General features: G+C 46.6%; 1 protein-coding gene across 1 annotated transcript in view; it reads left to right on the top strand.

Moving 5' to 3' along the window:
• Positions 1 to 22687, top strand: part of NCAN (neurocan) — an 87601-nt gene extending 64914 nt beyond the window's left edge. Inside the window, exons 9-14 of the mRNA XM_032214327.1 lie at positions 3930 to 4043; positions 10693 to 10851; positions 11528 to 11610; positions 14560 to 14704; positions 19634 to 19816; positions 22536 to 22687. Of these exons, the coding sequence (XP_032070218.1) occupies positions 3930 to 4043; positions 10693 to 10851; positions 11528 to 11610; positions 14560 to 14704; positions 19634 to 19816; positions 22536 to 22687 (836 nt within the window). The remainder of the gene's footprint in view (positions 1 to 3929; positions 4044 to 10692; positions 10852 to 11527; positions 11611 to 14559; positions 14705 to 19633; positions 19817 to 22535) is intronic.
• The last annotated feature ends 523 nt before the right edge of the window (positions 22688 to 23210 follow it).

Raw genomic sequence — 23210 nt, 5'->3', positions numbered from 1 at the left:
TGAAAAGCCTTTTTATAAAAGATAAATAAGTCTATATAGAATAGAATATAAAGATGTAATATCATTGGATGATTTCAGGATGATATAATGAAAAGCCATAATAGATGGAATCTCAGGAAGTTTTGAGAATTAGGATAATGTCAGTGTTCCAAATATCATGCAGAATTAAATCAGAGTCCAAGGCAGAGCTATCCGTAAAGTTCCAATTTAATAAGTCAGACATGTTGGGACATCTGTGGAAAATCCCAATTCTGAAAACTTCCTGCGATTCCATCCAGTTGAAAGTTCATGATCTTGTCCCCACACCCACAAATCCATCACATGGTCCAATCTTCTTCGGCCATGCTGGCATCTCCACCCAGCTGGTTCCGGTCAGGTGCAGAGGTGTGGAGACAAAAGATGACCTTGGGCTTCTAGAAAAGAATGACAACAACAAATTCCACAATTCTACTCCTTTCTATTCCCCCCTCTCAATTACTACACTAATGAAACAGCATAGTGAAATAATAGAAAGTGTGGCAGGCCAAAGATCCTAAAAGGAACATAACTACAGGCCTGACAATGTTGTTGTTGTTGTTTATTAGTTTTGTATGCCGCCCACTCCTGAAGGACTCCGGGTGGCTCACAATAAACAGGGAAAGGGAAATAAATAAGACAAAACAAAGAATTTAAAAATGCACAACATTCACAATTGAGGCGGGGCTGGATATTTCAACAGCCCCCAGCCTGTCGGAACAGCCAGGCCTTGGTAGCTTTACGAAAGGCCGGGAAGGTAGTAAGGGTCCGGATCTCCACGGGGAGCTCATTCCAGAGGGCCGGCACAGCAACAGAGAAGGCTTTCCCCCAGGGGGTTGCCAGCCGACATTGGCTGGCTGATGGAACCCGGAGAAGGCCAAGCCTGTGAGATCGAATCGGTCTTTGGGAGGTAATTGGCAGGAGGCGGTCTCTCAGGTACCCAGGTCCGATGCCATGCAGGGCTTTATAAGTAACAACTAGCACCTTGAAGCGTGTCCGGAGACCAATGGGTAGCCAGTGCAGCTTGTGGAGGATAGGTGTAACGTGGGTTTACCTGGGTGCACCCACAATCGCTCATGCGGCTGCATTCTGGACTAGCTGAAGTCTTCGAACACTTTTCAAGGGCAGCCCCATGTAGAGCTTAAAGAGATTAAATTCACTTCAAATTTAATCTGCCTCATATAAAAAGGTTGTAATAATAGCTATGCTTAATGGATGTTTAACAATTATAACAATTTGTATAAATATATATTAGATTGATGATACTAATAATGGAAAAAAACGGAATTGAAAATTATTAGAGAATGTCATTAATGCTAAAATAATAAATAAAATGATTTAGAATAGGATGCAAAAAAATTTCTTTATTATTGGGTATATTGAAGATGATATAATGAATCATTATAATATAAATGGATACATATTTAGAATACCTTGTTTAAAATGGAGAAACAACGGTGATAATTAAACAAATGAAGTGTAATAATAATGTATACAAAGATATTTGATTGACAATGTGTGATTTTTGATAAAGCTCAAGTGATGACTATGGAAACGACGCAGAAAGATCTTGTAACCAATTGACACACTATATGTAGTTGAAGAGGTTTTTATGCTATATGTTTTGTGTGTTTGTTTGAAAATAAATGACCTGGATGACTGAGAATCTCTACAGGCTTTTTTTAAACAAACTGTTGTAAATTGAGGACTATTCGTATAAGTCTAACTGCTATTGCTATTGTTGGCAAATACTTTTGAAGCAGTGGTGGGATTCAGCCGGTTCGGACCAGTTTGAGCGAACCAGTTGTTAAATTACTGGCTGGCCCCACCCCTTCCTGCCCCGCCCCTTCCAGGAGTCTCCCCACAACCCATTTTTGCTCCCAGGGAAGTGCAGGAGGCTGAGTGCTGCCTGTCACACCCCCTGGCCATGCCCACCATAGCCAGGCCCACTCACCCAGTCATTAGGGCAGAGAACGGGTTGTTAAATTATTTGAGTCCCACCACTGTTTTGAAGGTATTGTTTTTGCAGATATTTTTGACCCAATCCTCCCCTCGCTCTAAAGTTCTAAGAAAGAACCGAAATGGCTACAGTTAGCCAAACAAGCGAGGTTTGACGTTTCACACCAATTTTATGCACATGCTCGGCTGTCGGGCTCACAGATGGATGTAGCTGCATTTATCTGCTGGATTGCTGTGTTGTTAATCTTCGCTTGGGATGCAGCTGGCTGCTGTTCCTCTAACTCAGATAAGCCCTGAGGATTCATCCCCAGCCCTGAGCTTGTTTGTGTTTCAAGCCAACTCATATGCACAGACTAGATTTCCCAAGAGGGTTCAGTGCATCCATTGGGAGTATTTCTCCAGGGCAGCCTTGGCAATTCGAAGTTGTATGGACTTCAACTCCCAGAATTCCCCAGCCAGCCATGAAAGGGAAAAAAGTAGTTTCTGATTTTCTTTACAGCAATTATAAGTACAACTACAAAGTTAGCTCTTACTCTATGGTTATACAAAAACCCACTCTTTTTATAATATTTTTTTCTAATCCTCAAAACCATAAATCGTAAGTTCATTTTTTTGCCTGCTACAGTATATACAAAAAGCCAATTCCGTCTAGTTAAATTAAATTAATTAAAGCACCAGGCTAGAAAGCCAGAAATGTAAGTTCTAGTCCTGCCTTAGCCATGAAGGCCAACTGGGTCGTATTGGGTGAATCATAAGGAGACTGGGAGTTCTAGTCCTGCCTTAGCCATGAAGGCCAACTGGGTCATATTGGGTCAATCATAAGGAGACTGGGAGTTCTACTCCTGCCTTAGCCATGACTTGGGTTGTGAGCCGCCCTGAGTCCCCTTCGGGGAAAAGGGCGGCATAGAAATATAATAAATTCAAATTCAATTCAAATGAAAGCCAACTGGGTCATATTGGGTCAATCATAAGGAGACTGGGAGTTCTAGTCCTCCCTTAGCCATGAAAGCCAACTGGGTCATATTGGGTCAATCATAAGGAGACTGGGAGTTCTAGTCCTCCCTTAGCCATGAAACTCAACTGAGTCATATTGGGCTAATCATAAGAAGACGTTGAGTTGTAGTTCCACCTTAGTCATGAAAGATAACTGGGTGATATTGGGCCAATTATAAGGAGACTGAGAGTTCTAGTCCTGCCTTAGCCACGAAAGCCAACTGGGTGATATTCGGCCAATCATAAGGAGTTCTAGTCCCGCCTTAGCCATGAAAGCCAGCTGGGTGGCTTTGGGTCCCTCTCACTCAGCCCAACCCACCTCACAGAGTTGTGGAAAAATAGGAAGAGGGAAGTGTGTTGAATATGTTCACTGCCTAGATTTATTTCTAAAGATAATACATGTATTCCTTGACTCATGACCACAAATGAGTCCAAAATCTCTGTTGTTAAGTGAGACATTTGTTAAGTGAGTTTTGCTCCGTTTTACGTCCTTTCTTGCCACAGATGTTAAGTGAATCACTGCAATGGATAAATTAGTAACCTGGTTGTTAAGTGAATCTGACTTCCCCATGGACTTTGCTTGTCAGAAGGTCACAAAAGGGGGTTCACATGGGTCCCCGGGACACTGAAACCGTCATAAATATGAACCGGTTGCACAAGCATCTGAATTTTGATCACATTTTGGTCATGGGGCTGCTGGGAACATTCTTAAGTGTGAAAAACGGTCGTAAGTCACTTTTTTCCAGTGCCGTTGTAACTTTGAACGGTCACTAAATGAACTGTTGTAAGTCGAGGACTGACTGTAAAGGCGGGATAGAAATAAATTAAAATAAATAAAAAGTGTATTGGGGTTTCCTGAAAAACAGAACCCGGGCAATCAGAAGGGGGACTTGAGAATCCCAGGCAGCAGCAGCCATAATGTGACAGAGTCCCGGCCTTCACACCTGCTCTTCTCCCCACAGATATTGACGACTGCTTATCCAACCCTTGTCAAAATGGTGGCACCTGCATTGATGAGATCAACGCCTTTGTCTGCCTGTGTTTGCCCAGCTACGGAGGGAGCTTATGCAACCGAGGTGAGAAGGACCCTCTACAATTTTTTATGCAAAAATCATTCAGATGAGGAATAAAGCACTGCACAGCGTGTTCAACTTCTCTAGCAGTGGTGAGATTCAGCCAGTTCGCACCTATTCGGGAAAACCGGTTGTTAACTTTCTAAGCAGTTGGGAGAACCAATTGTTGGAAGAAACCTCCTTTTGGTTTTTTCCATTTTTACAAGGCTAATCCTGTAAGGAAGGCAGGAAGGAAACATTCTGGTGTTGTTTCTAGCCTAATCTTTATTGCCCTGCTTACAGAAACCGCCTCTCCAGTTACCCGTTATTACATTGTAACAGATAAAGCAAAGCGCCCGTTGACATGAGTGACTTTGAGTTGGCTACGCCCACACGGTCACATGACCACTGGTCCACGCTTACCCAGCTGGTCATTAGGGCAGAGAACCGGTTGTTAAATTATTGGAATCCCACCACTGTTCTCTACGTGTGTCTGGCCGAAAAACACGGCCACGTCAAAACGATGTCATGCACGTTGTGACCTCACTCTGCAAATCACACAGTTGTTTCAATGGGTCTACTGCGGCGTGAGGTGAAATGACAGAGGTGCAGAATTTGTGCTCTTCATGCAAGGACACGCATGTGGTCACATTCCCCAACCCTGTAGATCAGGGGTAGTCAACCTTTTTATACCTACCGCCCACTTTTGCATCTCTGTTAGTAGTAAAATTTTCTAACCGCCCACCGGTTCCACATTAATGGTGATTTATAAAGTAGGAAAGTCAATTAAATTTAAAAACGGAAAGTGCTTCAGTATCAGACAAAACCCCTACCGTCCACCATGAAAGCTGGAACGCCCACAAGTGGGGGACCAGGTTGACTACCATTGCTGTAGATACTCATGGAAATAAAATGGAGCTCCATCCTGATCAGGGGTGGGATTCAGCCGGTTCAGACCAGTTCGGGGGAACTGGATGCTAATTTTACATCTGGTTTGCCAAAATGGTAGCTGGAAGGACTGGCTGGCCCTGCCCACCCTGCAATGCCCCTCCCAGGAGTCTTCACACGGCCCGGTCATCATGCCAAATAGGTGCAGGGCCCGCGCAGAGGCTCTGGGAGGATGAAGTCTAGAAATGGGCTTGTTTCCAGCTTCCGGAACCCAAGAGAGGCTGTTTTCACCCTCCTGGAGGCTCGAGAAAAGCCCCCCTCCTGCCATGGTGTAGGAGGCTGGGGTGATCATGGCCATGCCAATCCAGCAACTGGGCAGAGAACCAGTTGCTTTTCAGTCCCACCCCTGATCCTGATGCCTCCATGAAGATGCAATAGTGAAGGAGATGGCAGCCACCATCTACCTGGTCTAGTCCACAGCCAAGAGGATCTCTTGGTGGTCTGCTATCCAATTGCTAGTCTAATGGAGTCCAATTTTGCTTTTCAAGCTCAGAGAAGGTGGGCAAGGACAGTAGTGTGTGTGTGTGTGTGTGTGTGTGTGTTTCATTTAGCAACCATTCAAAGTTACAAGAGCACTGAAAAAGTCCTGATAATTGCAACCAAATTGGTGGGTTCCCAATTTTTTTACTACCGGTTCAGATGTGCTCACGTGTGCGCAACGCTTCTAAGCATTCACAGAAACCTCTGAGCATGTGCATGTGCAGAAGCATTTAGCACCACTGCTACCCGTTCGCCCGATCCGGGCCGAAGCAGGCGCAACCCACCTGTGCCGCTGCAGCATCTTTGTTTCATATGAATAAATTCAGTTGTTTGGCAGCCAGCATGTGTTTATGACCTTTGCAGCATCCTGTGTGTTAGGTAAGCTCCCTGTTGGGAGAGTGAGTGTGTTCAGCGAAGCGCTGTGAGTGTTGTGTTGGAGAATTCACAAACCAGCATACAGAGACACTGCAGTTTAAGTAGGCTTTTACTTTCATGGAAATAGAGGTATCAGAGTCCATCAAACAGTCCAAGTCATACACGGATAAGACAGTCAGTCATCAACGTCTTTCAGTTAAGGGATAATCCAAATAACATAGTCCATAAACATACAAATAGTTCGGTACTCAAAATTTGCTAGCAGTTGCAAAATTTACAATAGCTCACGGCACTTTCTAACAGCCAGCTTCCAAAACACTCAGATCAGATCAGCCCAGCATCTCACCAACAGAGAGCTAACAGTCATTCTGGCTCCCTCTTTTGGCCAATTGAGGAAAAACAGCAACCAATCACATTTTACAGTATGATTTAAAGAAACAGGTATAGCTTTGTATATTGATTTATATATTGCCAACCCAACTGTTAGATTACATTCCTAACACTGTAGTCATATGATTTCCAATTGCTGCCTTCCCTGCGGGCTTTTGACAAGGAAAGTCAATATGAGAAGCTGGATTTGCTTAACATCCACGTAATTCACTTAACAACTGCACTTAACAGCCATGGCAAAATAGATCAGAAAATTGGGCATTACTCACTATTGCTTATCAGTATAGGTGATCCTTAACTTATGACCATAATTGAGTGCAAAATTTATGTTGCTAAGTGAGAAATTTGTTAAGCAAGTTTTTCCCCATTTTATGACATTTTTGCCACGTTTGTTAAGTGAATCCCTACAGTTGTTATCTTAATAACACGGTTCTTAAGTGAATCTGGATCCCCTGTTGATTTTGCATGTCAGAAGGTTGCAAGAGATGACTGCATGACCCCAGGTCACTGCAGTCATCATAAATGCGAGTCAGGTGTGAAACATCTGAATGTAAATCATGTGACCATGGGGATGCGATGATGTTCATACGTGTGAAGAACAGTCACCAATCACTTTTTTCAGTCCGGTTGTGACTTCAAACTGTCATTAAGTGAACCGTTATAAGTTATTTACCTGCACAGATCATGGTTCCCATGGTGGTCGTAAGTTGAGGACTAGCTGTAAAGTATTTTTTTAAAAAATATATTTTTATTGTTTACATATAAATATATTGAATACAGTGCAATTGTCCTGGCATTCCACTTGCCATGAAACAAAGGTAAAAACAAATAACATATATACTCTTTTTAACAGTGCTAGTACTGCCCAGGTGTTTTTGACAATCAAATTCTAGAACAGGAATGGCTAACTTTTTTGCCACTGCATGCCGAAAGCACCCTAACCCTAACCATAATACAATGCATGCCTCACATACAGTGGTGGGTTTCAATTTTTTTAGAACCTCTTCTGTAGGTGTGGCCTGCTTTGTGGGAGTGGCTTGCCAGCCATGTGACTGGAAGGGCATGGCCAACTAGTAAAATGTGGTGAAACTCACTTAACAACGCTCTTGCTTAGCAACCAAAATGTTGGCTCAGAAACTCTGGCATTTGAAGCACACAAGTCTTAAAGCTGTCAAGTTACAAGACCCTTCCACCCCTCACCCTTTAGGAAAAAACCCCCAGTGGTGTTCAAACTTGACAGCTTTAAGACTTGTGGACTTCAACTCCCAGAATTCCTCCTCCAGTCATGTTGGCTCAGGAACTCTGGCATTGAAGCACGCAAGTCTTAAAGCTGTCAAGTGACAAGACCCTTGCACCCCTAACGCTTTAGGAAAAAAAACCCAGGGGTGTTCAAACTTGACAGCTTTAAGACTTGTGGACTTCAACTCCCAGAATTCCTCCTCTCGCTCTTCATCTTGATGATGTGCGGACGGGCGGTGGGAGGGAGTTGGAACCGGTTCTAAACGGCACTATAGATTTGTGGAAACTCTTCTATAGAAGAGGTTAGAACTGGCAGGAACCCACCCTTGCTCACATACCTCGTGCCCCGCCCCCTGGACATGAACGTGCAACCTCCACGCACTCCCCCCTGCTGCCTTGTACATGCACATGAGACACCCCTGCGCTCTCCCCCCCGTCGCGCATGCGTGCACGACCCCACCACCACCCGTGCCCTATTTTGGACCTAGTAGGCCTCCCTGCAGTCTCCTGGGATCAAAAATGAGCCACAGGGTGGCACTGCACACACACACCCGTGCTCCCCCTGCCCCCCATGACCCCTCCGCCCCGTGCATGCCCACACATCTCCCACATGTGCCCCGCCCACTGGGCATGCACGACAGAGACCAGCGGGAGGCTGGTGCAACAGCTGAGCTGGTGCCAACGGCTCGTGTGCCCACAGAGAGGAGTCTGCTTGCCACTTATGGCACGCCTGGCATAGGTTCGCCATTACGGTTCTAGAATGTCAACTTATCTGCCATTCTAATATCTACATTCTAGTGGATACCTAGTATCTCTCTCCATGACCACCTAACCTGATTCTGTAAACTAATCTTTAGTCCATCGATCAGTCATCCCAGAGGAAAAAAGATTAAAAAGTTTTGAAAGCCCCACCTATTGAACTCACTATCAGAGGACAGGAGAAAGTTCCTATCACTCATCTCCAGATTCTGTACTCTAACCCTTAATTCTTAGCAGTAAAATGCATTCCAGAAGGTGTGGGTGAATCTTGTTTCCTTAACTGCACTCCGCATTAATAGGTTTGGCAAGGATGCTAAACGGCTGAGTTCACCCTACACTATTATCTTGGTCAATTAATTAGTCCACCTCCTGCGTTCACTGAATCTTAAATTAATCAAGTGGGCACATCACAGCACTACGCCATATTGACTGTCAGCCAAACTTTGCCCTCTGCACAAAGACAGCCACTACATCTTCAACCAATGCAGTTAAGCCAGCTGTAGGAACCAAAACAGACGTCAAGCATCGTTTGAAACGGGAATATTGCATTAATATCTCCAGACAGAAGCTGGCCATTAAACCCGGAATCCTCTTTTTATAAAAAGGAGACATGGCTTTTGAGTGGGAACAGAAGTGTGCCTGGCACACATGCACGCACTCTCTAAAACTCAGAGGGATGATGAGAGTGAAATTCCCTTTGTTTGGGAAACTACCAGCTCAGCAACCGGAGAGAAAGACCGCCATTAATCCAACGTGGTCCTCGACAGCCTATTTCCTTCCCGCCCGAACGGCTTTTGGAAGCCACTAACCAGCAGTGTCTCTGAAGTCTGCTACCAGTTTGGTGGGTCTGCTACTGTGGTGGGTTTCAAAAATTGTTCGAACCTACTATATGGGTGTGGCCTTCTTTGTGGGAGTGGCTTGCCGCCCATGTGACCGGATGGGAGTGGCTTGCCGCCCATGTGACCGGATATGAAGATACCGACGACACTTGTCAGAACCACCTTAAATTACCTCACACACAGCACTGGCATGCATAAGAATAGGATGTAAACTTGTTTTTTAAAAGGCATCTTTGGTTTGCATTAAAACAACTTCAACACACGCAATGTTCTGATTGCACCACAAATGCAGTAGTCATCCTTACCTTTCACAGAGGCACTGAGTTTTATAAATATGAGCATGATAGTGTAGAATAATTATATCCAAGGACCAGTGGTGGGTTTCAAAAAATTTTGGAACCTCTTCTGTAGGTGTGGCCTGCTTTCCGGGTCCACCGGTGGAACCTCTTCTAACTGGTTCGGTAGATTTGACGAACCGGTTCTACCGAATAGGTGCGAACTGATAGGAACCCACCTCTGGTCTGCTACTGAGCATGTTGGCAATGTTGGAAAAGTGATACCATCTTTTAATAATCCAAAAGATTCTTGATTGCTCAGAAATGGATGAACTCACTTTGGAGTTAAGGGACAAGAAAGACTCAGAATACCATACAGTTTGGGAAAACTGGTATCAATGGATAAATAATAGGAACATGAAATGTACAGCTTAGAAACATAGATGTATAGATATAAGAATAATTAGGAATGTATAAAAATGTATTTGAATAGTAAATGGTTATGTCAGTACTGTCAAAAGGGATTGTGACTTATACAAAACTCTTTTTAAAGGTATTTGTATTTAATGTTTTAAATCCTCAATAAAGTTTTTTTTCTTAAAAAAACAAGTTGTGATCACATGGCCCTGGGGTGCTGTGATCATCATAGATATATGCTTATAACCAAGCACCCAAAATTTGATCACATGACCTTAATAATGTTGCGTGACCCGACAAAAGCGCGAACGTCAAAAGCGCGCCGACAAAACCGCGGCGCTAAAACCGTGATGTCAAAAGCGCGCTGACAACAGCGCGCCGACAACAGCGCGCCGACAGAAGCGCGATTTAAGTTAAGGTAAGGGTTAGGGTTAGGGTTAGGGTTAGGGTTAGGGTTAGGGTTAGGGTTAGGGTTAGGGTTAGGATTACAGTGCGCTTCTGTCGGCGCGCTGTTGTCGGCGCACTTCAGCGCTCATTCATCGGCGCGGTTTTGTCACCGCGGTTTTGTCACCGCGGTTTAGTCAGGCGCGCTTTTGTCGTTCGCGCATTTGTGGTGGAACCATAATGTTGCACGGGTCATCAGTACAAACCCAGCCATAAGACACTTCTTTTAGTGCCGTTGTAATTTTGAATGGTCACTAAAAGGATGGTTGCAAATTAAGGACTACCTGTAACCTCTCTAGCACTCATGCAGGGAGAGTCATTAGTTCTTTTCATCCTATTCTGGTTTCACTTCCCAGAAAATGCCATAAGTGATCAGGACACTTCCCAGCATGAGAATATCTTCCAACAGCTCTTCCGCTTGTCAGTTGCAAATTGGCGTGCTCGTTAAAAAGAAGATAAAGCTGACCTTTTCATTGCGCCCCACTGGATGCTTTCTCTTCCTTTCAGACACAGAAGGCTGCGACCACACGTGGCTCAAGTTCCAGGGTCACTGCTATCGCTACTTCGCCCATCGGCGCGCATGGGAAGACGCGGAAAGGGATTGCCGACGTCGCTCAGGACACCTCACCAGCATTCATTCCTGGGAAGAACATAATTTCATTAGCAGTAAGTTGGAACTCTGGGGGGAGAAGGGAACCACAGCAAGAGAGGAAGGCCACGTGACCCTGCAGATGTCAGCGTTCCAAGTAATGTAGCCATTGAAAGCAGAACTCCAAAGCAGGTAGATTCCTCAAAGAGCAATTTATTGGATACATCATATTGCCACGACTGGTAAAAACCAACTCTGAAAGTTCCCATGGTTTTCACCTAACTAAAGAGTGAAAGTCCCACCCCCACCCCACCCCAGTCATCAGTCGTCACATTGTCTAATCCAGATGCCAGCTGGTTGCTTGGTTACTCTACTCCTCCTCTTCCCCACCACCAGTTGAACTGTCCTTGGTTCCCACAGAAAAACCTTTTGTTTTGACTACAAAACCCCAGCTAACTATTCCCCACCCCTCCCTGTCTTGTGGTAACCCTAAGGCCGTAAAGATGGCCACAGCCAGGTTTGCTTCAGGGTGGACAGCGAAAATAAGTTCACACATCAGGGAATGTGGTCATTTGTATCACGCATTTCGGGGAAGTTTTGCCACATATCCGGGCGGTGATTGAGTGCCCAGGCAACTGGTTCTTTTGGATTCAGAATCAATTAACACTACAGTGAACGAAAGGGTTGGGGGGGGGTCTTAGTCAAGCCTCTAAGAAATGCATTTTTCTTACTCCAAGCATTTCTCCCTCTCAGGTTTTGGCCACGAGAACACTTGGATCGGCCTCAACGATCGCATCGTGGAACAGGATTTCCAGTGGACGGACAACACCGGATTGGTGAGTCTGTGCAAGAGGAGATTCGGGCTGGGTCAGTTCAACCTTTTTTGAGGGCCGCGTGTCTCTGCGTTGACTCTTGCCAATTGAAGCAGCCAAGATTGGAGCTCCCAAGTAGGAGGTGACCAGGCTGAGTCCCAGGGCTGGATCAAACACACCATGAGTTTGGAATCTCTATAGTCCTGTAAGACAGTGGTCTCCAACCTTGGCAGCTTTAAGACTTGTGGACTTCAACTCCCAGGATTCCTCCAAAGTTGCCAAGGTTGGAGACCACTGCTGTAAGACACCTAAATCCAGCCGCCCCTTGAAGTCTGTTGACTTTGTCAGGCATGACTTGATAGCACTTGCGGACTTCAACTCCCAGAATTCCTACTCCAGTCATGTTGGCTCAGAAACTCTGGCCTTTGAACCACGTAAGTCTTAAAGCTGTCAAGTTACAAGACCCTCGCACCCCTAACCCTTTAGAAAAAAAAACCCAGGGGTGTTCAAACTTGACAGCTTTAAGACTTGTGGACTTCAACTCCCAGATTTCCTCCTCTCGCTCTTCATCTTGATGATGTGCAGACGGACAGAGGGAAGGAGCTGGAACCGGTTCTAAACGGCACTGTAGATTTGTGGAACCTCTTCTATAGAAGAGGCTAGAACTGGCATGAACCCACCCCTGGGGCAGCCACAAAGAAGAGAGTTTAGACCTATTCTCCAAAGCACCTGAGGGCAGGACAAGAAGCAATGGGTGGAAACTAATCAAGCAGAGAAGCAACTGAGAACTAAGGAGAAAATTCCTGACAGAACAATTAATCAGTAGAACAAATTGACTCCAGAAGTTGTGAATGTCCCAACACTGGAAGTCTTTAAGAAGATACTTGATTGCCACTTGCCTGGAATGCCATGACAGTTATGGCGAACCTATGGCACATGTGCCATAGGTGGCATGCAGAGCCTTCTCTGCGGCTACAGCAGCTGTCCCCCCCCACGAGCTCCGCCATGCATGCACCTGCACCTCCCGCCGGCCAGCTGGTCTTCGGATCTCTGCCGTGCATGCGCGGTGGGTGCTCGCATTGCATTTCGGGGGCTTGCGCGGCACGCCCACGCCATGTTTAGGCTTCCAGGTTGGTGCAGGAGGCCTTCCAGGCCCAAAACAAGGCACGGGGGTGCTGCGTGAAGGCCCCCTCCCCACCCCATGCCCTGTTTTGGACCTAGAAGTCCTCTTGCACCAACCAGGAAGCGAAAAATGGGTGAGGGGGCAGGCGCATGTGCCCGGTCACATGTGCATGTGGGGAGGTGCAGAGTGCAGGCACGTTGCATTATGGGTGTGGGCATGCAGATGTGCTGTTGCACACATGTGCGTGCCCTTTCGGCACGCGATGACAAAAAGGTTAACCATCACTGCCATGGGATCTCCTGCTTGAGCAGGGGGTTAGACTAGAAGACCTCCAAGGTCCCTTCCAACTTTGTTATTCTGCAATGACTCTTATCTGGTGCCAATTCGCCTTGACTGTTAGTCGTTCAGATTCCTGTGCATGGGTAGCATGAAATAAACTAGCAATATCCAATCTTATCCCGAAGAGCTCCTCGGAACCCTATTTCAAAGGAGTCTGTGTGGGAGGGATATTGTTTTTACTCTTTGCGTATTGTGTTTTTTATTGTTTGTAAGCTGCCTGGGGTCACTGAAAGTGAGTGGGCGGCCATATAAATTTTATAAATCAACAAGTCAATATAATATGTGCGCCTGACATCTGTTGAAGCAGGCAACAGATGTCACACCAAGCTAGATGTCTCTCTTTCAGACAGTTGTTCAATTTTATTCAATTCAATTTTATTATTTGTATGCCGCCCTTCTCCGGGAGGACTCAGTTGTTCCTAGATTTGAGCTTTAAAGGTAAAGGTTCCCCTTGCACATAGGTGCTAGCTGTTCCTGACTCTAGGGGGAGCAGTGCTCATCTCCATTTCAAAGCCGAAGAGCCAGCGCTGTCCGAAGACGTCTTCGTGGTCATGTGGCTGGCATGACTAAATGCGGGAAGTGCACAGAACACTGTTACCTTCCCACCAAAGGTGGTCCCTATTTTTCTACTTGCATTTTTACCTGCTTTCGAACTGCTACGTTGGCAGAAGCTGGGACAAGTAATGGGAGCTCACTCCATTACGCGGCACTAGGGATTCGAACCGCCAAACGGCCGACCTTTCTGAACGACAAAATCAGCGTCTTAGCCACTGAGCCGACGCCTAAAAAGGGCCCTGAAAAAGCTCTCCTCTACCTGAATCAATAGCAAGCTGTAATCAATGGACAGAACACTGGAATGCATGGCAAACATTGATTTCCCACTGTCAACTACTCTGGGTGGCTCGCAACAATCAAAGATACTGCAATAAAATCAATGCAAATAAAAGATGGGAACTGCAATGAAGCCAGGTGCAGTGAAACAGTCCAGGTGGCGGACACAACGGTACGATCTGCCTCTTTTTATATGAGTCGCATGTTTTATGTGCAATGCACATTTAAAAAAAACAGACAGAGCTTTGATCCTACTCTTCGGATTGCCACCTTGACTTTTTTTGCTGAAACTCTGGAGAAACCACTAAGTGGTGGAAATGACACAAGGCATTTTCCCACTAGAATAGTGGTGTCCCAGAGATACACAACCCAAGCAGCAAATTATAAAAGCAGCACTGTGCCAATGCTATGCAAGCTCCACCCCTTTTGTGCATTCATGATGTAGATCAGGGACACGCAATCTTGGCCATTTTAAGACTTGTGGACTTCAACTCCCAGAATCCCCCAGCCAGCCATTCATTCCCATTGTTGGCTAAGGAATTCTGGGAGTTGAAGTCCACAAGTCTTAAAGGTGCCCGAGATTGGACATCCCTGATCCAGAAAAAAGAAAAATGAAAAGGAAGAGGCAACGAATGTGCAATCTTGGGGATTTTTTTTAAAATTTCTTTGTTGTTTGCTAGCAATACGAGAATTGGCGTGAAAACCAGCCAGATAATTTCTTTGCCGGCGGCGAGGATTGCGTGGTGCTGGTGTCCCACGAGACTGGCAAATGGAACGATGTCCCGTGTAACTACAAACTTCCCTACGTCTGCAAAAAAGATACAGGTAAATATATGCATCGCTTGCAGGTTTTTAAAAATGCTTTCCTCCAGGCCAGTTCGGAGAATCCTCATTGGCTATTGCTCACAGGGTCAGGTTTGAGCCCTTCATTTTTTTTCCCCTCCTTAAACAGGTAGTCCTCGTTTTATGACCGGTCACTTAAGGACCGTTCAAAGTTATGACGGACCACCCAAAAGGTTCTTGTGACCTGGTTCTGTTAGCTGCGTTCGTCCTCCTGGGAGGGTCACGTGACCACATTTTGGGTATTCAGTGACCAACCCACATTTACTGCTTCTAGTATCCCACAGTCATATGACTGCAATTTACAATGTTTTTGCCCCAAAACTTACTTCTAGTTTCCAGCAAAAGCACCAATAGCGCTTAGACTTATATACCGCTTCCCAGTGCTTTACAGCCCTCTCTAAGCGGTTTACAGAGTCCGCCTATTTCCCCCAACAATCTGGGTCCTCATTTGACCCACCTCGGAAGGATGGAAGGCTGAGTCAACCCTGAGCCTGGTGAGATTCGAACTGCCACATTGCAGTCAGCCAGCAGTCAGCAGAAGTAGCTTGCAGTATTGTACTCTAACCACTGCGCCACCTCAGTACTTAGCCCACAGTGAACAACGGGTTCACTTAATTGTAGCGTTCGTTTAACAACTGCCACTAAAAAGGTCGTTAAAAACAGGTCCTATCATGTGGTGACCTAGTTTACGACTGTCACAACTTATAATCTTAATCGGGAATGTACGGTCGCTCATTCAGGACTACCTATATCGAAACGACTCAAGGTGGAGCAATCTTGAGTTTCTTTTTCACAACTTCCTGTTTTCCTGGGCTAAGTTTCACATATTGTCACCTATTTTTCTTCAATTTCACTCCCATGCTGTTTGACCCGATCCTATGGTCCAATCAGCTATTAGGCAAAAAGAAGCCTGGATCCAAATATAACCATAATAGAGCCTGCCCATCATGCTCATAACTCATGACGGTCGTAAATCAGGTCTCCCCGTGACCAACATGATTAAACATGTTTTTATACAGCAATTGTTAAACAAATCCATGGTTATTAAGTGAATGCTGCAGTCATTAAGCGAACCGATGGTGCGTCTTGGCAAAAAACTGAAAGCCGATGCTGGTTTTCAGCCAAACCATCATGAAACACAGTCACATGATTGTGGGATTCTGCCAATGTCCATAAATTCAGGCTAGTTTCTGACTGACCGAAGTGACCACATTGGGGAGGGAGGGGCGCAATGGTGGGCTCCGACCAGTACACCCTGGTATGGGCGTACCGGTGCCTGCCGGAAGCACCAGGTACCGTTCTGGTACAGTGCTCCAGTGGGCCCACTCGCCCACCCACGCTTCTTACCGGTATTTGAGGTTTTCAGGGCTCCCGCGCACAGAGGGTACGGCACCTGCGCAACGCTCCGCCGAGCAGCTGGAGCGTTGTGGAGCATCGCGGGTGGTAAGTACACATGCACGCACTGCGCACGTTCATGTGGTGGAAGCCCGGCCCCTTTGCACCGTACAGGTTGCAACGGGATCCTGAACTCACCACTGGAGTGGTGGAACTGTCATAACTTTGAATCCAGATCGTAAGTATCCTCCAGGGAGGTCCATTGTAATTTCAAACTCACAGGTCGTAAGTCGGGTCCGAATTCGACCGGTTGTAAATTGAGGACTATCCTGTATTAGAAGCAAATATTGTCAATCTCTGGAGCTGGCCTGTCCTGCCTTCTAATTTCTATTCAACCTGTGCTTGTGGGAAAGTGTGTGTGTGTATGTGTGTGTGTGTGTGTTTTCAAGAGGCCATTTTTCAGATTGTTGGAAAGAGGTAGGCAACTATGGCCCCTTTATAACCTGTGGACTTCAACTCCCAGAATTCCTGGCTGGCTCAAGAATTCTGGGACTTGAAGTCCACAGGTCGTAAAAGGGCCATTGTCACTCACCCCTGCTCTAGGAGGAAAGAAATGTTTATGTTTATGTTTATTTCATTTGTATGTTGCCCTTTTCCCCTGAAGGGGGACTCAGGGCGGCTCACAACTCAAACCAGGGAAGGGGGATACAGACAAATTAACAACAACACAAAACAATACATAATTTAAAAACACGCAACAATCATACCATTCGAGATAGGGGCAACCGTTCTTTAGCCCCAGGCCTGTCGGAACAGCCAGGTTTTAAGGGCTTTGCGGAAGGCCTGGAGGGTGGTGAGGGTGCGAATCTCCACGGGGAGTTCGTTCCAGAGGGTCGGAGCAGCCACAGAGAAGGCTCTCCTCCGGGTAGTCGCCAGTCGACACTGGACGGCGGATGGAATTCGGAGGAGGCCTAGTCTGTGGGATCTAATCGGTCTGGTGGAGGTAATTGGCAGCAAAAGAAAGAAAGAAATATAAACCAAAGCCCCAAGGATTATCTGAAATGAGATTTTTTAAATACTGCACTTAATCCATACTTACAGTTTCTTAATCCATACAGTTTCTTTAAAGAGAAAGGAAATGGGGGGGGGGCAATTAAAGCTGCGGCTTTCCCCACATCAGAGATTATTTCCAAAAACCACTGGAGTTCTTACTCAGGGGGCCTAATTTCTCTGTTTTCCAGCTGGTGGAGGCAGGAACGAAATGAGCCCCTTTGGGGCCGTTTTTCTCCCACTTATGTTAATTTGCCTTTGAAATTCTCCCATTAAAACTATTAAGACCCTCCAAGTTGCTTGTTGGAAAAGTCACATTAACCTCCAGCTGTTTGTGACAGACTTGAGAAATGGGTCTCCCATTTCCAGCACTAATGATATATTAGCTCTGATAAAAGTTATTAATTAAGTATAGAAATCCCACTTTCCCATGTACCCCAAGAACATGGAGTATAACTTCATCGCCAGATAGGCCCTTTGGCATCGGTTAGATTTATAAAAGGTCCTAGAACATCTGAAGATATACCGTATTTTTCGGAGTATAAGATGCACCAGAATATAAGACGCACCAAGATTTTGAAGAGGTAAATTAAAAAAAAAAAGTTTTTGCACTCTGCCAACCTCCCAAACCCTCTGCACGCCACATTTTTTGTGAAGGGGGCGGGGTTTGGAGAGCCCAAAAATGCTGCATTTAGTGTATAAGACGCACCCAGATTTTCACCCTCTTTTTTGGGAGAAAAAGTTGCCTCTTGCACTCTGAAAAATACTGTAAGTAAATTCAGAGGTGGGTTTGACCTAATTTTACCACTGGTTCTCCATGCACCGAAACTGCTTCGTGACACATGCGCCTTCCGCGCATGCCCTTTACTCACATGTGAGGCTGGTATGCCTGCGCGCGGCTTAGAAAACGTGGCTAAATAGAACGGCATAGAGCTGGGGAGGGTGGACAAGCCCACACGCAGGTTGCCACTACCGGTTCTCCTGAAGCAGAAAGATAGAATGTCCCTTGAGTGTGTCTTCAGAATTCAGATGGTTTCTTCCTTTACATTTGTAAAGGATGCGGTTCCTTCTCCTTGCATCTCTTACAGTGATAAAACACAGATTGTAAACCTTCTGAGGCAGAGACTCAACTTGTTCCCTGATTGTGCTTTGTAAAGCAGAGCAATCTCAGATTTGAATCCATGTCACCGAGCACAGAAACATCCACAGAGAATCTGATTAAATGCAGGAGGGAAATAGTGAAAATAACATCAAATCCAGCATCTCTGTAGTCTTAAAAGGGACACCTCGATGTCATTTGTTTTGAGCAACAGCATGAACATATGGGGGGAACTTGGTGCTCTCTGAACTTGGCTGTTTTCTTGCAGACATTTCATTACCCAAGTAGGTAATATTATCAGTGCTAGTAGGTCGTCCTCATTTAACAAGCTTAACAACCATTCAAAATTATGATGCACTCAACAAAGGCTACAGGAAGTCCTCAATTAAGCCCAAAATTTATATTGCTAAGTGAAACATTTGTTAAGTAAATTTTTCCCCAATTTAAGACCTATTTTGCCACAGTTGTTAAGTGAATCAGTGCAGTTTTTAGGTAAGTAACATGGTTGTTAAGTGAATCTGGGTTCCCCATTGACATTTACTTGTCAGAAGAGGTTAGAACCAGCAGGAACCCACCCTGGTCCAGAGCAGTGGTAAAATTCATTTTTTTTACTACCAGTTCTGTGGGCGTGGCTTGGTAGGCGTGGTAGGGGAAGGATACTGCAAAATCTCCATTCCCACCCTACTCTGGGGCACGCCAGAGGTTGTATTTCCCGGTTCTCCAAGGTACTCAAAATTTCTGCTACCGGTTCTCCAGAACCTCTCAGAACCTGCTGGATTTCACCCCTGGTCCAGAGGTTTCTTTGGCGGGGGGGGAGGACATAGTGCTGTCATTAGCCTCAAAGGGGCGGGTCATGCATCAGTTTGAAAAGACTTCCAAAATACACGATGAGAGTAAAATCGGATAATGTTTACTCGTGGCTGTAGAACTTTTTCCTTCTGCGCATTTCAAGAACACAATCGGCACAGAGCCAGTTGAGAGGTGAACAATCAGACCTTGCGAGTCACTAAAAGGGAATTATTATTACGACCGTGGACTTCGGAAAAGTGATGATGTTACCGGAGCAAGCAAAGGTCTATCAGGGAGGTAACGAGCGAGCGCGATGCGTGACTATCTGCTTATTGAAGTTATAAGTGGCAGTAGCTCACTCGGCGCACCAAAGCGCTCGCTCACGGGTTAAGTAGACCTTTGCAGAATTGCTGCCTTATGACACTCACGGATGCCGAGGTGATTTAAGTTGCAATTCCTAGTAGATAGGGTGAAAATGTCCAAGGAGGAAAATAAATGGCCCTGGGCTGGAAACCATCAGTCTAAAAACTGTAAAATTGAAGGCCGCCTTTTGGAAATGCCTAACGAAATCAATCCCCAGCTGTTGCAAAGGGGGGTTTCTAACGCTTTCCCTCCTACAACTTGTATGGTCTTTGTAGTGCTGTGTGGGCCGCCTCCTCTGGTGGAAAACGCTTCCCCCATCGGAAAGAAGAAGGAGAGGTACAGCGTGCACTCGACCGTCCGATACCAGTGCGCAGAAGGCTTCCTCCAAAGACATTTGCCCACCATCAAATGTCACGTCAACGGCCTGTGGGAGAACCCCAAAGTCCTCTGCACAAAACGTGAGCTCCTGCCATCACTTTCAGGGATGAGGGTGGAAACGGAGGGCTGGGGGGGCTGAGAAATCTCCCTTTCTCTTCCCCTTTCCTACTTGCCCTGTTGGCTGGGCAGGACTTCAGGGGGTCCGGGGAAGGAAACCTGGAAAAGGGCCAGGAGTGGGGAGGGATTCAGTCGGTTCGGAACGATTCAGGTAAACTGGATGCTAATTTTACATCTGGTTTGCCGAACCGGTAGTTACAAGGACTGGCTGGCCCTGCCCACTCCCCTCCCCTCCCCAGGAGTCTCAGCACAGCCTGTTTTGGATGCCAGGTAAGTGCAGGGCTGTGGGAGGGTGAAAAATGGGCCTCCCGGAAGTTCCATAAGTCCAAAAACAGGCCAGTTCCGGCCTCCGGAGGGTCTCTGGAGCCCGGGGGAGGCTGTTTTCACCCTCCCAGAGGCTCAAGGAAGGCCTCCAAAGCCTGGGGAGGGTGAAAATCCCCCCTCCTGCCGTGGTGCAGGAGGCCGAGTAGGCCACACCCACCCAGCAACCGGGCAGAGAACCCGTGGCTGAAATTTTGGGAATCCCACCCCTGGAAAGGGTTCACGGTGCCTTTCGCATTGCTCTAAGAACCCACAACTCCCAGGGTCAGACTGGGAGAGCTCTTTTTCTCCTTGGGGTGAAAAAAGAATTGCGGGGGGAGGATGGGAGAAGAGTATTTGGACAGGATAAAAATTCTGGGAAAGTACATCCTCCAGATAAACCAGCATATTTCTTGTTTTAAAAAATGAACACGTTGGTGTACATTACTTTCCTTGCTTCCTCTCTCCCTTCTTCTTTTTTCTTTTTTATCCCTTCCTTCCTCTCTCTCTTCTTCCCTCTTCTTTTTTATCCTATATTTCTTCCTCCCTCCTTCTTCCTTTTTATTCTTTCTTTTCTCCTCCCTCTTCTTTTTTATCCTACCTTTCTTCCCCCCTCCCTCCCTCTTTCTTTTTTTCCCCTTTCTTCCTTCCTCCCTCTTTCTCTGCCCTTCGCTGCCCTGCCCCACTCTTCTCTCCACTTCCTGCTCCAACAGTCATGGGATTTCCTAGTGGTCTCCCGTTCTCAAGGTGTGATCAAGTCTGACTCGCCTCCAAAATCAGCCTAGGGCAGCTGGATGCTCACACCTAGGTCAGGAAGGAAAATATGGGGGAGGGGGAGAGGAGTGGCACCGGGACACATATAGGTGGATAACGAATATGCAGTATGGATCAGTGAGTGTCTTGTTCATTTGATTTATATTCCACTTTTGCTTGTACAGCTGCAAATGTCGCTCATAAGGCTTCTTCCATCTCTTCCCACTACAACAGTCTTGTGGGGTGGGATCAGTGGTGGGTTTCAAAAAAATTTCGAACCTACTCTGTGGGTGTGGCCTCCTTTGTGGGAGTGGCTTGCCGGCCATGTGACCTGGTGGGAGTGGCTTGCCGGCCATGTGTTCTCTCTCTCTCTCTCTCTCTTTCTCTCTCTCTCTCTCTCTCTCTCTCTCCTTCCTTTTGTCCCTCTGTCCCTTTTTCCTTTTTTTCTTTCATCTCTCTCACTTTTTCTTTCTTTTTATTTATTTATTTATTTCTTCCTTTCTTCCTCTTTCTCTCTCTGTGTGAGTCTCTGTGCGTGTGTGTGTGTGTGTGTGTGTGTGTGTGTGTGTCAATGGTGGATTTAAAAAAAAATTGGAACCTCTTCTGTAGGTGTGGCCTGCTTTCCGGGTCCACTGGTGGAATCTCTTCTAACCGGTTCGGTAGATTTGAACTGGTGCGAACTGGCAGGAACCCACCTCTGGGTGGGATGGGCTAGGAGAGAGGGACTGGCCCAAAGTCACCCAGTTGCCTTTCCTGCCAAAGGAGGGAATAGGACTCAGAATCTCCTAGTTTTCTAGTCCAGCAGTTTTGCCCTTTTGTCAAAATGGCTCTCGGTGTGCAATGTTTGTGCAGGCAATGTCTTTTAGAAAAGTGGAGTACCGGAAGTCCTCGTTTAGCAACCACAATTGGCACCTAGAGCTCAGTCGTTAAAGGAAATGGTTGCTAAGTGAAACTGCAATGTTGTTCACGATCGCAGTTGAACTTTCCGCGGCTTTACAGACCCGCCAAGGTCATAAAGGCAAGGACTGGTTGCAAAGTTACCATATTTTTCAGACGATAAGACGCTATATAAGATTTCGGAGAGGTAAGTAAGAAAAAGAAGTTTTTGTCCTCCCTGGCCCCCAGCAGCACTCTGCATCCTTCAGCAGGGCTGGGGGAAGGCAAAAACACCCCTGTTTTTGCAGAAAACGGTCCATTTTTCACAAAAACGAGCGCGTTTTTGCCTTCCCCGAGCCCTGCTGAACCCTGCAGAGTGCTGCTGGGAGCTGGGGGAAGGCAAAAATGCCTCAATTTGTGCGAAAAACGGCTCATGGTTTACCCATTTTTCTCAAAAATGGGATGCGGGGGACGGGGCTTCAGGAGGCCAAAAATGGCTATATTCAGTGTATAAGACACACCAAGATTTCCACGCTCTTTTGGGGGGGGGAGTGCGTCTTATATTCCCAAAAATATGGTACTTATTTCACCACCTCTGTCATTGCAAACGGTCCCTGAACGAGGCAGTTGTTAAACGAGGACTGCCTGCCTGTAGAACTGTGGTAGAAGCTAGCCCTTGTTGCATTCACCACCTGGTCTGGGCTGAGTGAGTAATGTCTCCGTGTTTCCTGGCTGTTGATTCCTTGTAGCCAGACGGTCCCACAGAACCCGGCGGCACCATCGTCATCACCGCCAGCGCCGGCAGCACCACCACCGCAAATCCCGCAAGGACCGGAGGAAACACCAGAAGCAGCGTCCGAAGCTGGACTGGGCAGAGGATGGCAGCAACTACTTTTAAGCTCTGACACCCCCCCCCAATGGAAGCACAAGCTTTGACACCCCCCCCTCTTCCCGTATCTCCAGCCCCTCCCCCCCCCCATTTTCCTCCCGACCATCCAGAATGTGACGGAGTTTCCATGTGTGATGGGAATGGCTGATCGCCTTTTCTTCCCCTCTCGTACCCCTTCCCAGGGCCTGCTGCAGGAGGGCACAATTGCGTGCAGTGTATACCCACTAGACCCGTGATGGCGAACCTATGGCACGCGTGCCAGAGGTGGCACGCGGAGCCCTCTCTGTGGGCACGTGGGCTGTCGCCAGCTGCTCCACTGGTTTCCAGTGCCCACATGCACACCGGCAAGCTGATCTTCGCACACTGTCAGTGTGCACGAAGACCACCTGGCCAGCACATATGCGCGCACCGGAAAGCAGGAGACCAGGTGGCTGGCATGCACACTGGCCAACTGGTCTTTGAGTTTTCGGTATTCCAGCGCACATGCGTCCACACGCACACGCATGTTTCAGTTTGGGCACTCGGGGCCGAAAAGTTTC

Source organism: Thamnophis elegans, chromosome 1 (assembly GCF_009769535.1).
Source record: "Thamnophis elegans isolate rThaEle1 chromosome 1, rThaEle1.pri, whole genome shotgun sequence".
NCBI classification, from domain to species: Eukaryota; Metazoa; Chordata; class Lepidosauria; order Squamata; family Colubridae; genus Thamnophis; species Thamnophis elegans.
Note: the sequence above shows the minus strand (reverse complement) of the source record. Positions and strands in the feature narration are given on the sequence as shown.